This window comes from Lithobates pipiens, unplaced genomic scaffold (assembly GCF_037356315.1).
Source record: "Lithobates pipiens isolate NorthernLeopardFrog02 unplaced genomic scaffold, aLitPip1_a1.2 Scaffold_37, whole genome shotgun sequence".
Classification (NCBI taxonomy): Eukaryota; Metazoa; Chordata; class Amphibia; order Anura; family Ranidae; genus Lithobates; species Lithobates pipiens.
The window spans coordinates 19679794-19696361 of record NW_027507825.1 but is presented as its reverse complement, the minus strand read 5'-3'; the positions used below and the strand labels follow the sequence as shown (position 1 = coordinate 19696361).

The 16568-nt window shown below is 44.9% G+C and overlaps 1 protein-coding gene across 1 annotated transcript in view; it reads left to right on the top strand.

Annotated features, from left to right (window-relative positions):
• The window catches only part of NID2 (nidogen 2), a gene marked incomplete at its 5' end in the record, with an annotated part of 95929 nt that overhangs the window by 25672 nt on the left and 53689 nt on the right, over positions 1–16568 (top strand). The window contains 4 exon segments of the mRNA XM_077466799.1: positions 69–314; positions 3895–4095; positions 9096–9323; positions 14988–15134. Of these exon segments, the coding sequence (XP_077322925.1) occupies positions 69–314; positions 3895–4095; positions 9096–9323; positions 14988–15134 (822 nt within the window).

The window sequence follows — 16568 nt, the reverse complement described above, 5'->3', positions numbered from 1 at the left end:
ACAATTCGTATCTTCAGTTTACACCCACTAAATTGACATTTTTTTTGAAACTCTTCCCTTATTTGCAGGAGCCCCACACCGTGTTAATGGGAAAGTGCGTGGGACTCTGCTTGTGGGACAGAGACCAGTCACCTTTGAAGGGATCGACTTGCATGCATATATTGTGGTGAATGATGGAAGAGCCTACACAGCCATCAGCCAAGTCCCTGAACCCGCTTCCTGGTCACTGACACCACTGACGGCCATTGGTGGCCTTTTTGGCTGGCTTTTTGCTTTGGAAAAACCAGGACATCAAAATGGATTCAGTATTACTGGTAAGTGAAATAAAAATATGGCTATGTTTGTGTGGCATGTATGTATACCGTTAGGTCCATATATATTTGGACACTGGCACAATTTTTTTTCCAGCTATTTACCAAAACATATTTAAAGCGGAGGTCCACCCTAAAGTGGACCTTCCGCTCATCGGAACCCTCCCCCCCCTCCGGTGCCACAATCGTCACCTTTCAGGGGGGAGGGGGGTGCAGTTACCTGGATAATCCAGGTAACTGCACCCACTTCCGGGATAGCTCTCTGCGGAAAAGGACGTAACTTACGCCCCTTTCCGCAAGTGCCCGCTCCTTCCCGCAAGTGCCCCGCTGCCTGCTGGGAAACACACAGATCCCAGGGGCAGCGGGGAGCGTCCTTATTGCGCAGCGCGATTCGCGCATGCGAAGTAGGGAACCGGGAAATGAAGCCGAAAGGCTCCATTTCCTGATTCCCATACCCAAGATGGCGGCGGCAGCACCCGACAGACGACCTAGAGATCGGCTTCGGGTGCCGACATCGCGGGCGCGCTGGACAGGTAAGTGCCACTATTTTAAAAGTCAGCAGCTGCAGTATTTGTAGCTGCTGGCTTTTAAAAAAAAAAACGCGGAGTCCCGGTGGACTCCCGCTTTAAGCTATAGTTATATACTGGATATTGGCTGAAATTGCACTCTCTCAGGTTTAATTTGAGTTATTTTTAAAGGGAAAACACTGCGCTATGATAAAGGAAAGCTAAAGGTAAATGTGAGACAGCAGCTGACACTCAAACAAAGTTCAGTGAATACAAGGGAACAGATAGTGTAGCGCTGCAATAAGTGGAAAGATGTCAGCAGTGAAACTGACCGTATATCACACATAAAAAATGCAAAATGCAGTACATGAAAGGAATCAAGTGTTAATTCACTAGAGGAATAAAATATGAAATGTGGAATGGAAGTGTAAGTACTCAAAAGTATCAATAACTAGAGTGTGAGTCCCAGTGAAATAGTCCACATATATTAAATAATAAACAGATGTTGTGGTTAATCTTCCCAACGAGGAGATGAGACAATCAGTAAATCAGATACAACCAGAGGTGACGGCTTGTCTGAAGTGGCTTCACAAAAAGATGAAATACTCTTACCAGAGAGGGGGGACTCATCTGTCATACGACGGTTGAGTCAACAGCGCTTAAGGTCCAGAAATGGAACCAATGGTAAGTTGATGGTAGTCAGAACTGGTGGCTCAGCTGTTTCCAGATTAGGAGGACTTCCAATGTTGAAAGGCTGTGGTATGCGTCTCCCAGGACGATGAGCTCCAATTAGTCACGTTGGGGTGCCAACCCCAAATGCAGGGGATGGTCCGCAAATAAAAAAAGGGGGAAAAAGGAAAGAGGCTCCAGATGGTGCAGATCAGATGATAACCATTGGGTTTATCTTTTATACTGTCAGCCCAGATTCAGCCAAATGCAGCAAAGTTGATTGGACGGCGCTTCACAGTACAGATGGACAATGATCCAAAATGCACTGCAAAAGCGACCCAAGAGCTTTTGAAGGAAAAGAGGTGGAATATTCTGCAATGGCCGAGTCAATATCCTGATCTCAATCCAATTGAGCATTTCACTTTCTGAAGGCAAAACTACAGGCAGAAAAACCCACAAAGATCAACTGAAAACAGTTGCAGTTAGAGCCTGGCAAAGCATTATAAGGGAGGAAACCCAGTCTTTGGTAATGTCCATGGGTTCCAGACTTCAGACAGTCATTGCCAGTAAAGGATTCTCAACAAAATATTAAAAATGAACATTTTATTTATGATTATATTAATTTGCCCAATTACATTTGAGCCACTGAAAATGGGGGAACTGTATATAAAAATGGTTGCAGTTCCTAAAATTTGTACATGATATTTATGTTCAACCCTTTGAATTAAAGCTGAAAGTCTGCACTTCAAATTCATGTTGATTGTTTCGTTTTAATTTTATTCAGGTGGTATACAGAGCCAAAAGTATGAAAATTGTGCCTGTGTCCAAATATATATGGACCTAACTGCATATAAAGTATAATACACACACCCACATTCTTTACCGCAAAAACTCTTCTACCCTGCTGGGTCCAGATGGCCTGACTGTATTTGTCTCCATAATCCGCTGAAAGGAAAGATCAGGAAATCGACAGCTGTACCTGAACTCTGACCTCACTTGTGTCATCATAGGCTTGCTACTCAGCGATCATGGTCCAGTGGTTTCTGCAGTAAAAAAGATTTTGTTAGGGGTTGCATTGTTGGGGATCTTGCTCAACTCTTGGTCCACTTTAAAGAGGAAGTAAACCCTGATGGGTTTTCTTCCTCTTTGTCTCCCTGCAAAGGTAAAGCATAATGGACTACTGTGCATCGCATTGCATAGTAATCCATTATGTGTCACCTGACACAGGAGCCAGCGATGTCACTGATGTCCCATGTAGTCCGGATCGTCCATCTTCTTCCGGGTATCGCTGCTCTGGCCACTCACAGCGCCGGAGCAGCGATGACATCACTCGCGCACGGGAGCCGCCACTAACGGCTTATCGCCGTTAGCAGCGGCATGCTGCTAATGGCGATAGTGCGCCTACCGCTGTCGACGGCGCATGCGCCGTAGAAAAGCTGTGACTCTTTTAGTAAATATCTCCTATCTGCGACCTGCCCAGTACGCCTGCTCGCCGGTGACTACGGCGCATGCGCCGCAGACAGCGGTGGCTGTCTTCGGGGAAATATCTCCTAAACCGTATAGGTTTAGGAGATATTTCTTGGATCTACAGGTAAGCCTTAATCTAGGCTTACCTGTAGGTCAAAGTGGTTTGTAATGCCCCGTACACACGACCAGACTTTTCAACATCAAAAGTCTGACGGAATGATTCCGGCAGAGTATTCGAACGTGTGTGGGCTGCAGCGGACTTTTGATTTGCAAAAGTCTGACAGACTTTAGAAATGGAACATGTTTCAAATTTTTCCGACAGGACTCTGCCGGACCCAGAAATCCGCTCGTGTGTGTGCTAGTCTGATGGACTAAAACCGACGCTAGGGCAGCTATTGGCTACTGGCTATGAACTTCCTTATTCTAGTCCAGTCATACGTCATCACGTTCGAATCCGTCGGACTTTGGTGTGATTGTGTGTGGCCAAGTCCGTTCAATCGGAAAGTCCGTCAGAACTCTGTCAGAACTCCGTCGAAAGTCTGCCGGACTTAAGTCCTGTCGTGTGTGCGTAGCATAAGGGTTTACAACCATTTTAAGGGCTGTCTTAGACTTTTGTGGCTTCACACTCATTGTTAGTGGGGTTTTATTTTAGCACTTTTCATGAGCTGCATTGTGTTCGGTTGTTGTGGCCTTTCCTGGCTTTGAGCAAAAGCATAAAAAATGTAATTAAAAAATAGATAGCAAACATGAAAAAAAGATTATAAAATGCTTGTGATGAAAGCACAGTGGTGGGAATGGCCCCGTAACGTCATCACCGAGAAGTTGCATGACCATAGGTGAGACGGAGTGATGGGTCACAGTTCTAGCAAGGTACAGTATGTGGTCCTATCGTTCTGCAGCTCTCCAGTGTGACTAATATCTTCTTTTCACCCATTGTTCAGGGGCAAAGTTTGTTCACAACATAGAAGCGGTGTTTTCCCCGGGAGAAGAAGTCATTCACGTCAGACAAACCGCAGACGGCTTTGATTCAGATAACTATATCCATGTACAGACTACGATTAGGGGGAAGATTCCATACATCCCAGAGACCTCGACGGTGCAAATCGCTCCATACTATGAGATCTACCAGTATTCTGGATCAGGTAAGTGACGTGGGTCGGGTTTTGGCTGTTTTGAATTGCAAGGGATTTCTAGCTATTATATAAGCAAAAGTGTTTAACTCTGTTAGTGTCTCACTTATTTTTTTTTTTTTTTTTTTTTTAATCCGTTAACTTTAAGTAGAATGGGAAAGACGTTGTTATTTTTGTTATTACCGTATATACTCGAGTATAAGCCGAGATTTTCAGCCTCTTTTTTGAGGCTGAAAGTGCCCCCCTCGGCTTATACTCGAGTCATCGCTGTCTGCCTGCTCGATCAGCGTGTCGAGCAGACAGACAGCGGCCATTCTATGATTCAAAAGCCGCGCCTCCGGCTCCGCCTTCGCCTGTGATAGGCGGAACACTGAATTTCCCAGCAGCCTGTGTTCCGCCTATCACGGACATCGTATCATCCTCGTACTACGGACGAGGATGATACGATGTACGTGATAGGCGGAACACAGGCTGCTGGGAAATTCAGTGTTCCGCCTATCACAGGCGAAGGCGGCGGCGCAGCTTTTGAATTTTACAATGGCCGCCGAGGCGCCGACGAAGAGGGCACGGGACGGAGGCAAGGCAAGGCACGGCACGGGACGGGACGGGACGGAGGCAAGGCACGGCGGCAAGGCACGGAGGCAAGGAGGCAAGGCACGGGACGGAGGCTCGGGACAAAGGCTCGGGACACAGGTAGGCTGGACACACACACACACACACACACACACACACACACACACACACACACACACACACACACACACACACACACACACACACGGATGGATACACACACACACAGGGATGGATGGATGGATGGAGACACACACACACAGGGATGGATGGATGGATGGAGACACACACACACAGGGATGGATGGATGGAGGGACACACACACACACAGGGATGGATGGACGGACACACAGGGATGGACGGACACACAGGGATGGACGGACACACAGGGATGAACGGACACACACACAGGGATGGACAGGCATGTCTTACCCTCGGCTTATACACGAGTCAATAAGTTTGCCAGTTTTTTTGGGGGTAAATTGGGGGCCTCGGCTTATATTCGGGTCGGCCTATACTCGAGTATATACGGTATACGGGATTCAAAAAGTGCCCGCAGTTCGTGCAGCTCTTTAGAAAATGGAGGGAGATGGTACAGAGATAATATTCAATAGAAGAGAGATCGGAGGGCCCTGCTTTTTTTACAGATTACAATCTAAAAGTTGAACTTTAGTGATGTTTTATTGCACTCTGTGATCCAGTTGGAGAACTTTTCCATCACTTCTGTCCCCATTGATATTGTTATCCTCCATACGCTACCCTTCTCCTTTAAGATACATAAACTCGAGTAATACCTGAAACCAGGGGTGGACTGACAACCCATGGGGCCCCCGGGCAATAGGAGATTATGGGGAACCCAGGCAATCAGAGATTATGGGGCCACACAGTATACAATCACACAGTACACACAATATACACAGACATGTTTCTATTGGCTGAGAAGGTACTGGAGAGGTGGGGCAGCTATAATCTTGGGATTTTTAGACCAAAAGGATGTCGGTAAGGGACATTTCAGAGACGGATGTAAAAAAAAAAAAAAAACACTGATTTTTTACATACTGTCCCTGGTTTTACTGAGGCTGGCAACCCTGATGGGGCCCCCTAGTGGCCTGGGGCCCTCGGGCAGTGCCCGAGTGGCCAAATGGTCAGTCCACCCCTGCCTGAAACATGTTAGATTGGCAAAACTGTGCAGTATCTTAGAGCCTGGCTTACTTTGCAGAACCCCCCACTCATTTTACAGTCTATGAGTGGGTTAAATTAACCACTTCAGCCCCGGACCATTTTTGCTGGCCAAAGACCAGACCACTTTTTGCGATTCGGCACTGCGTTGCTTTAACTGACAATTGCGCGGTCGTGCGATGTGGCTCCCAAACAAAATTGACGCCCTTTTCCCCCCACAAATAGAGCTTTCTTTTGGTGGTATTTGATCACCCCTGTGGTTTTTATTTTTTGCGCTATAAACAAAAATAGAGCGTCAATTTTTAAAAAACGCATTATTTTTTTTTACTTCTTGTTATAATAAATATCCCCCAAAAATATATAAAAAACGTTTTTTCCCTCAGTTTAGGCCGATACGTATTCTTCTACATAATTTTGGTAAAAAAAAATCGCAATAAGCGATTATTGATTGGTTTGCGCAAAAGTTATAGCGTTTACAAAATAGGGGATAGTTTTATGGCATTTTAATTAATAATTTATTTTTGTTTACTAGTAATGGCGGCGATCAGCGATTTTTATTGTGACTGCGACATTATGGCGGACACATCGGACATTTTTGACACGTTTTTGGGACCATTGTCATTTATACTATATAAATGCAGTGATTCCTGTGTAAATGACACTGGCAGTGAAGGGGTTAACCAGTGGGTGGCTGTGTAGGGGTTAAGTCTTCCTAGGGGCGTGTTACTAACTGTTGGGGGCTGGGCTTTCATTTAGTGAACACTGATCTCTGCTCCAATCATATGGAGCAGAGATCGGCGTCACTAGTTGCTAGGTAGAACGGGGAGATGCTGTTTACAACGGCATCTCTCTGTTCAGGCACCTCGTGAGACGATCGCTGGTATGCCCGCGGCGATCCAGTCTGCGGGACCCGACCGCGACCGGACTCGGGGGTCCCGACCAGCACGTGAGCATTAAAGGGCGGCATTAAAGATTGGACGTACCTGTACGCCAATATGCCTGCCCGTGCCATTCTGCCGGCGTACATCGGTGTGTGCTGGTCGGGAACTGGTTAAAGGGGTTGTAAACCCTCGTGTGTTTTTTTTTTTTTTAAATAACAAACATGCCTATACTTACCGACTCTGTGCAATCGTTTTTGGGTCACAGAGCACCCCCAATCCTCTTCTTCTAGGGTCCCCTTGCTTGCGCTCTAGGCCCCTCCTCTTCATCAGGTGCCCCCAGGGAAAGCCACTTTCTCTGGGGGCACCCGTGTGTTGACACAGACAGCAGGTATTGGCCCTTCTACCCTGCTCCCGTGTCACTGGATTTGATTGACAGCAGTGGGAGCCAATGGCTCCTGCTAGCAATCTGTCCAGTGAGGAGAGAGACAGAAGCGGGAGCCGCTACTCTATTGCACATTACTGGATTTGATTGGGCTCAGGTAAGTAAAAGGTGTGGGGGGGGTGTCTAGGGGGAGCTGCAGAACAGAAGGTTTTTCACCTTAATGCATTCTATGCCTAAACCTTGAGGCTGTACCCCAACTTTAATAGGGAGTTGTGACATTGTCACTGCAAAGGTCCCCCGACCTGCACATGATCCCTTTAACTACGCTCCAACCCCCAACAAATTCCTCTTCTTTTACAGAAGTTAAACTTGGCTGTATTGTTGGCCCGGGGGAACAGTGATGTCACAGTGCTCAGGGCTATCGGCTCCTGGGTCCGGGCACTCTCACTGGGGTATCTTAACCTATTACAGAATGCTTTGCATACAACCCCTGTGTTAGAGTACCCCTGTCACCTACTTCAACTACAACAGCTAACCCCGGATAACGCTGTTTGAAAGTCTAAACCGATTCCTTGACATTGTGTTGCTGTAGGGCACCCCAGGAGCTTCCCATAAGATGGGTGCCTTGGTGTGCAAATTTTTGACTTTAGACAAAGTCAGGGTTGCCAACCACCAGTGAATTTACTGACAGTTTGTAAAAATCTGTGTTTTTTATTTATTTTTTTATAACTGCCAGTGAATATCAGGGACTGATCATTTCATGCTGTGTTGACGTTTTAGGTGTAAATCAAGCAAATGACTTTGTTATGGGTATTGTCAGTTTTTCCATATCATGTTTATACTGTTAAAATATTCAATGTGTTGGTTTTTAATAGTTCTGTCATTTCTCAGTTTGCCAGTAAAAAAAAAAAGTGCTCCGCCAATAAATTTTCCTTGTTTTGTCAGTAAAATATGCTGCGGGAGGTTGGCAACTCTGGACAACACTCTCAAGGCAATTTGCAGCCCATTGAGAGGCAAATCTTGTCTCAAAAATGTAGATCAACTCCACCAGGAAATTCTGTAGTTGCTCTTGATATTAGACTTTTTTTTTTTTTAATAACCACTTGGGGCTTTCACACTACAGCGGTGCGCTGGCAGGACGTCAGGGAAAAGTCCTGCCAGCAGCTTCTTTGGAGCGGTAACGGAGCGGTGCGTTTACTGCTCCTCCACCGCTGCTCCCCATTGAAATCAATGGGGCAGCGCTGTAATACTGCCGGCAAAATGCTGCCATTGCGGCGTATTGCCGGGGGTTTTAACCTTTTTCTTTTACCCCCCCCCCTTTTACCCCCCCCCCCCCCCCCCCCCACTAGTGGCTGAAATGCTCGGCAAATCTGACAGTAAAACGCCGCTAAAAATCACGGCGTTTTACCGCCGACGCTATGGGCGCCGTGGTGTGAAAGGGGTCAAAGTGGAGTTTAATTAACTTCCACCTTCCACAGCTGTACATACCGCCTTATTAAGCTGTTGGGAGTGAAGAATAAATACTTTCAGGTAAGAGGAAGTGATTTGGAGCTTTCACAGGGCTGAGGAAGTGGTGACAATCACATGCTGTCCCATACTTGTGAATACCGGGTATTTTTATTCTTTTGCTTACTGAACAGAAAGATGATTGGTAAGTATACAGTATGTTGTAAATTCACTTTAGGGTGGAAATCATTACCCCTCTGTGGTTCTTGTCAACGGTTTTACTTTGTTCTGGTTCAGACTTGCTCAGATATCAAACAGCTGCCTGAAAAGTATTGGCCAGAAACTAAGGGGTTTTAAAATGTTTCATATTTGTAGGAAAGTTAGAGCCATAGGAATGCCATCCTTTTTTTTTTTTTATTATTTAGTTTTTTTTTGTTTTTTTACAAAATCAGTTATGTTATGTGGCTAGTTTAAAAATAAAAATTAAGCTAAAAGAACGTCATCCTTTTTATATGTATAATTAAAGCGATCTTTTCTTGTTCTGTCCCCAGTGGTGACCTCCACGGCGTACAGGGAGTACACAGTCACCTCGCAGAGCGGAGACGTCCAGAGATTCTCTTACCGGTTAAAGCAGAACATTACTTACCAGGAGTGTGGCCACGCCCAGAAGTACCCGCCCACTGCGCTGAAGCTGTCTGTCGATCGGGTGTTTGCTATGTATAATAAAGATGAGAAAGTTCTTAGATTTGCCATTACCAGCCATATTGGATCTTTACATGGTAAGTGAGAATGATACATTTATTTTGTTTAAAGTGGAAGTAACCCCCCCCCCTATCGTTTTCATCTTGGCCTCTGTTTAATCTACAACTGCCATGATGATGCACATGTGATCAGGTATGACACCAGCCATTTGATGGTTTGGCAGTTAGGTTGAGAGCACAACCAATGGGGAGTGTTACATTTCTGGCACGTGCCAGAAAGGTAACTGTTTTATGTATGGGTTTAATTCCTCTTTAAGCTACTTGTGAAGGCCACTGGTCTCTAGTGAATGAATAGGTCGCATTGTCAGTGATGGATAGTCTTCATTGTCAGTGATGTCACCGGTCTTTAGTAAATTGATAGGCTGCATTGTCAGTGATGTCACTGATCTCTAGTGAATGGATAGGCTACATTCTCAGTGATGTCACTGCAGCCCCACCATTCACTAGAGACCATTCTCAGTGATGTCACTGGCCTCTAGTGAATGGATAGGCTGCATTCTCGGTGATGTCACTGGTCTCTAGTGTATGGATAGGCTACATTCTCAGTGATGTCACTGGTCTCTTATGAATTGATAGGCTGCATTCTCAGTGATGTCACTGGTCTCTTATGAATTGATAGGCTGCATTCTCAGTGATGTCACTGGTCTCTAGTGAATGGATAGTATACATTCTCAGTGATGTCACTGGTCTCTAGTGAATGGATAGGCTGCATTCTCGGTGATGTCACTGGTCTCTAGTGTATGGATAGGCTACATTCTCAGTGATGTCACTGGTCTCTTATGAATTGATAGGCTAGATTCTCAGTGATGTCACTGGTCTCTAGTGAATGGATAGGCTGCATTGTCAGTGATGTCACCAGTCTTTAGTAAATGTATAGGCTGCATTGTCAGTGATGTCACCGGTTTCTAGTAAATGGATAGGCTGCATTCTCAGTGATGTCACTGCTCTCTAGTGAATGGATAGGCTGCATTCTCAGTGATGTCACTGCTCTCTAGTGAATGGATAGTCTGCATTGTCAGTGATGTCACCGGTCTCCAGTGAATGGATAGGCTGCATTCTCAGTGATGTCACTGGTCTCTAGTGAATGGATAGGCTGCATTCTCAGTGATGTCACCGATGTTTAGTAAATGGATAGCCTGCACGCTCAGAGATGTTGGGGTGACCACGTACAGGGGATCATGTGAAGAGTTTTTCTTCTTTTTATCCATAGTGGAAAACCTCTTTAACACTCCGCAGGTTTTGTTTCAGTCCAGGGAATCGTCTTCACAGTAATCGCTTTAAGTGGCTGTTCCATGTCCTTTGCCTCGGTGCCATCATTCAGGGGGTTTTTTTTTTTTCCTCTTTGGCTTCCTTGGTCTCAGCAGGCTTTCCCCCCGGCTTTATTAGTGTTCGTGTGCTGGCAGCAGGCGGAGGAGGTCCTCCTGTTCTGCCTCTTTTCATGTAACAAAGCCCCCTTTCTGCTCAGTGAGGGCATGAGTAATTTGGGTCAGGAAGTCAAGCAACCTAATCTTCTCCATAAAGTCTCTTGGAAGAGGGGTGCCTCCATTCATTAGGCCAACACAAAGAAGAGCTGATAGGCGCGCCTTTTACAATGTCAGAGGAACAAAGCGTGTAGGAAGTGTCGGGGCAAATTACATGCTTGTGAAAATCAAACAGAGCCTTTGGTTAGGGGGCTGCAGGCAATGAAATGTCTTAAGTGACAAAGGCCGCAGTAAATGAAAGCCTTGCTTGGGAGGGGGGGGGGGAGGGGTTGGCCATAAACTCTTCATTAAGATCAGGGCTGGAGAAGGCCAGAGGCCACCAGACCCCATGGAAAGATGCAATGAGGCTCTCCATGGGGGGATGGGCACTTTGTAAAGTTATAAAACTGAACTCCCAGCTGATATAAAACACGCAGACGATTGCAGCTCTGTGCATTACATTTATTATTTGTTTCTACAAACAGTGTAAAGCTGGTTCTACCCGTGTGGATTTTTCATTCAGCTCGCAAGCCGTCAGCCATCAGAATACCCAAACAGTGCTCGAGTCTGATTGGACGCAGAGGCTGTTTGGCCAACAAATTTTGACTCGTCATAAAAAAAAAAAAACCAATCTTGAAAAATCAAGTCTTGTCAATTGTCGGTGATGCCAATGAGGTCATCGCTTATGAAGCAACAAAATTTAAAAATAACAAACATGTTATACTTACCTGCTCTGTGTAGTGGTTTTGCAACATATTATATACAGCACTGGGCCTAAAATAAGGCATGTAATGAAAATGAAAAAGGTTTTCTTTAACCACTTGAAGACCAGCCGTCATCATTTTATACTGCGGCAGGTTGGCTCTATTGCTCGTATCGCCATAGCTGTGCGTCAGTTCGGACAATACATACAGTGGGTGCGCGCGCACGGCGCCGTGGCTGGTGCGCATGATCAGTGGCCGCATTGTTTCCCAGCCACCCATGATCGCTCCGCGGAAAGCCAGAACGGGGATCTATCAATGTAAGCCAACAGATCCCCGTTCTGACGGGAGTAGAGAGTTCGTCTGTTCCTAGTGACTAGGAACAGCGATCGCTCTGTCTCCTCCTCCAGTCAGTCCCCTCCCCCCATAGTTAAACACCTCCCAGGGAACACATTTAACCCCTTGATCGCCCCTCTAGTGTTAACCCCTTCCCTACCAGTGTCCTTTTTACAGTACCGTATATACTCGAGTATAGGCCGACCCGAATATAAGCCGAGGCCCCCAAAAAAACTGGGAAACTTATTGACTCGTGTATAAGCCGAGGGTGAGACATGCCTGTCCATCCCTGTGTGTGTGTGTGTCCATCCATCCCTGTGTGTGTCCGTCCATCCATCCCTGTGTGTGTGTCCGTCCATCCATCCCTGTGTGTCCGTCCATCCATCCCTGTGTGTGTGTCCATCCATCCCTGTGTGTCCGTCCATCCATCCCTGTGTGTGTGTCCGTCCATCCATCCCTGTGTGTGTGTCCATCCATCCCTGTGTGTGTGTCCATCCATCCCTGTGTGTGTGTCCATCCATCCCTGTGTGTGTGTCCGTCCATCCCTGTGTGTGCAGCCTTGTGTGTCCAGCCTACCTGTGTCCCGAGCCTGCGTCCCGAGCCTGCGTCCCGCCGGCGTCCCGAGCCTGCGTCCCGAGCCTGTGTGCTTCTGCCATGCCAGGATCGCCGCTCTTCTCGTCTGACAGACGGCGTCGGCGCCTCGGCGGCCATTCCACTGTTCAAAAGCCGCGTCTCCGTCTGTGATAGGCGGAACACTCAATTTACCAGCAGTCTGTGTTCCGCCTATCACGGACATCCGCTCATCCTCGTCCGTAGTATGAGGATGAGCGGATGTCCGTGATAGGCGGACCACTGACTGCTGGGAAATTGAGTGTTCCGCCTATCACAGACAGGGAGGCGCGGCTTTTGAATAGTAGAATGGCCTCCGTCTGTCTGCACGACACGCTGATCGGGCAGGCAGACGGCGATGACTCGAGTATAAGCCGAGGGGGGCACTTTCAGCCTCAAAGAAGAGGCTGAAAATCTCGGCTTATACTCGAGTATATATACGGTAATCAGTGCAATTTTATAGCACTGATCGCTGTAGAAATATCACTAGTCCCTAAAAAAAGTGTGTCAAAAGCGTCCGATCTGTCCGCCATAATGTTGCAGTCCTGAGAAAAATCGCTGATCCCCACCATTACTAGTAAAAAAAAAAAAAAATTCCATAAATCTATCCCCTATTTTTTAGACACTATAACTTTTGCACAAACCAATCAATATACGCTTATTTTTATGTTTTTTTTTATTTATTTTTTACCAAAAAAATTTAGAAGAATATATATTGGCCTAAACTGAGTAAGAAATACATTTTTTTTTTTTTTTTTTTTTTTGAGGGCCATTTATTCTAGCAAAAAGTAAAAAATATTGCCCTTTTCCCCCCAACATTGTCAAATATTTGTCAAAATAATTGTCATATTGCTCAAATACCACCAAAAGAAAATTTGTGTGTGTGTGTGTGTTTTGGGGGGGACATACATTTTGTTTGGGTACAACGTCGTACGACCGCGCAATTGTCAGTTAAAGCGACGCAGTGCCATATCACAAAAAAATGGCCTGGTCATTAAGTCGCTCTCACATAAATTATGCACTTACAAGTTTCCGCTCAGCTGGATCCCGGGCCGCAGCTGTATATAAGTATGAACAGAACTGAGCGTCTCCTGGTTCTTTTTAAAGTGACGCAAAAACGCTATCTTTATTCTTTAAAATAATTCCCACATTCGCTGTTTAAAATGGTTTTAAAGCCTTAAAGTGATTGTAAAGGCAGAAGGTTTTTATTTTTATTTTTTATCTTAATGCATATTATTTCGCAGTCCTGATAAAAATCGCAGATCGCCGCCATTACTAGTTAAAAAAAATAATAATAAAAATGCCATAAAACTAATCCCCTATTTTGTAGATGCTCTAACTTTTTGCAAATATACGCTTATTGCGAATTTTTTTATTTTTTTTTTACCAAAAATATATAGATATATCAGCCTAAACTGAGGAAAAAAAATAGTAGTTTTATATATTTTTGTGGGATATTTATTATAGCAAAAAGTAAAAAAATAGTGCGTTTTTTTTTTTTTTCCTTTTTCAAAATTGTCACTATTTTTATGTTTATAGTGCAAAAAATATAAAAACCACAGAGGCGATCAAATACCACCAAAAGAAATCTCTATTTGTGGGGGGGGGGGGGGGACGTCAATTTTGTTTGGGTGCCACGTTGCACGACTGCGCAATTGTCAGTTAAAGCGACGCAGTGCACAATCGCAAAAAGTGGTCTGGTCAGGAAGGGGGTAGAATCTTCCGGCGGCTGAATCGGTTACTTGATGAAAAAAGGAGAAGCTCACACCTAGCTTTTGATTCAATTGTCCAATTACTTTTTTGGTTCCTTGAAAAAGGGGGGGGGGGGCTGGCTATTCTTAAGAGTTGTAGTTCCTAAACCCTTCCTCCGATTTGGATGTACATAACCTCAAATTAAACCAGACGGTGTGCACTATCAGTCCACATCCATTATATAACTATAGCTTGAATATGTTTTGGTAAATACCTGGATATAAATCTAAAATTGTGCCTGTCTGAATACACATATATAAAAAAAAAAAAAAAAAAAAAAAATTATATATATATATATATTTATTGTGTGTGTGTGTATGTATTATATATATATATATATATATATATATATATATATATATATATATATATATATATATATAAAATATATATTATATATTTTATTGTGTGTGTATATATATCTATATCTATCTTTTTTTATATATATATATAATGTATATGTATGAGATATATATATATATATATATATATATATATATATATATATATATATATATATGTCTCTAACTGTACTTCAGCCTCCGGGGTGTTCAGAATTATATAAAGGAACGACTGTGTAGGCAGGAAAGGGTTCATAAAATGAAAAATAATTTTGGTACAAGTTGATCAACCCTTTGGTTGGTTTTGTGGTCACGTTAACGGTAAAACGCAAACAAAGGTTATAAACCCTCCCCACTAAAAAAAAAAAAAGAACACAATTGGTTGTGGCTGGGGTTCCACTTTAATTTATTTTGAAATTGGGTGAACTGCTTACTGAATGTATAAAGTTGGTGGTCATTAAAATGTTTCTTCTTACCCACCAGATTCTTCCCAGGAACCGGCACCAGTTAACCCCTGCTTTGACGGCACCCATCAGTGTGACACCAGAGCTCAGTGCCAGCCAGCAACCGGATTGAATTATAGTTGTGTCTGCGCATCCGGCTACCGGGGGGACGGCCGAGACTGCACTGGTAGGTTCAATAAGTGGAGTAATCTCCCCTGTTCATAAACTTTAGCTGGTTTTCATGGTCGGGTTTATGCTTTTTTTTTTTTTTTTTTTTTTTTTCTAAAGTCCAACTCCAATCATAGTTCAGCTGACTTAAAGGGCTTTCTGAAAAGATTTCTTAAGTTAAGAACTTAAGAGCATTAACTACACTTCCATCCCTTTGTGATTCTATTAACATTGACTGCTCAAGCCCTGAAGAGGGAGGAGACTCTCCCCCCCCGAAGCGTGTTGACAGTATCTGATGCTCTTAACCATTAAATTTTTCAAAAAGTCCTTTAAAGCAGAGTTCCGCTTAAAAAAAAAAAAAAATAATTAAGTCAGCAGCTACAAATACTGAAGCTGCTGACTTTTTAATAATCGGACACTTACCTGCCCCAGGGTCCAGCGATGTGGGCGATCAAAGCCCCACTCGTATCCCCCTCTGCTCTGCGACGCCGGCATTGTATCTGTGGGCGCCCAGCTGTGGCTTCACAACCGGGTGCCCACTGCGCATGCGCAAGATGCGCCGTGCGCCAAGACTGGCCACGCAATCATCTGGGACCTGTGACATGTCCCAGATGATTGCCTGGGGGGAGGGGGGGAGAGGTTTTCTTCGTTCGGGCGCCGAGGGAAGTGATGTAAGGAGCCAAGGTGAGTAAGGATGCAGATTACGGGGGACTCCTAGCAACAAGCATTAAGAGGTGAGTAAATTTTTTTTTTATTTTTCCAGATTTTATTAATTGTTTTTAATGCAACAGAAAAATGCTAAAATAATTTTAGGAGTGGAACTCCACTTTAAGTGAAATGGACTTTTGAACCAGGCGCTCCTCAGTAGACATCCCAGAATTTACCGTTTAGACCCTTTTCACACCACACCGCCGATAGCGTGGGCGGTAAAACGCCGCTATTTTCAGCGGCATTTTACTGCTGTATTTGCGGCGCATTTCGGCTGCTAGCGGGGCGCTCCCCCCCCCCCCCCGCTAGCGGCCGAGAAAGGGTTAAAACCACCAGCAATACGCCGCAATAGTGGCATTTTCCCGACGGTGTTACAGCGCTGCCCCATTGATTTCAATGGGGAGCAGCGGGGGAGGAGCGGTAAACACCCCGGTCCTTCACTGCTCCAAAGAAGCTGCTGGCAGGACTTTTCCCTGACGTCCTGCCAGCGCACCGCTGTAGTGTGAAAGCCCTCGGGGCTTTCACACTACAAACAATGGTGCAGCTTTTTTAGGGCGGATTTCAGGTGCTATTTCTAACGCTATAGCGCCTGCAAAACGCCCTGGTGTGAAAGGGGTCTTCATGATCGCTGTCAGAGAGGCAGCATAGGACCAGAACAGGGTCCACACACACTATATTTTTTTTTTTTATATATCAAGGATCTGTTTCTTTTTGAAGAAAAACACCCCTTACAATATATCCATCA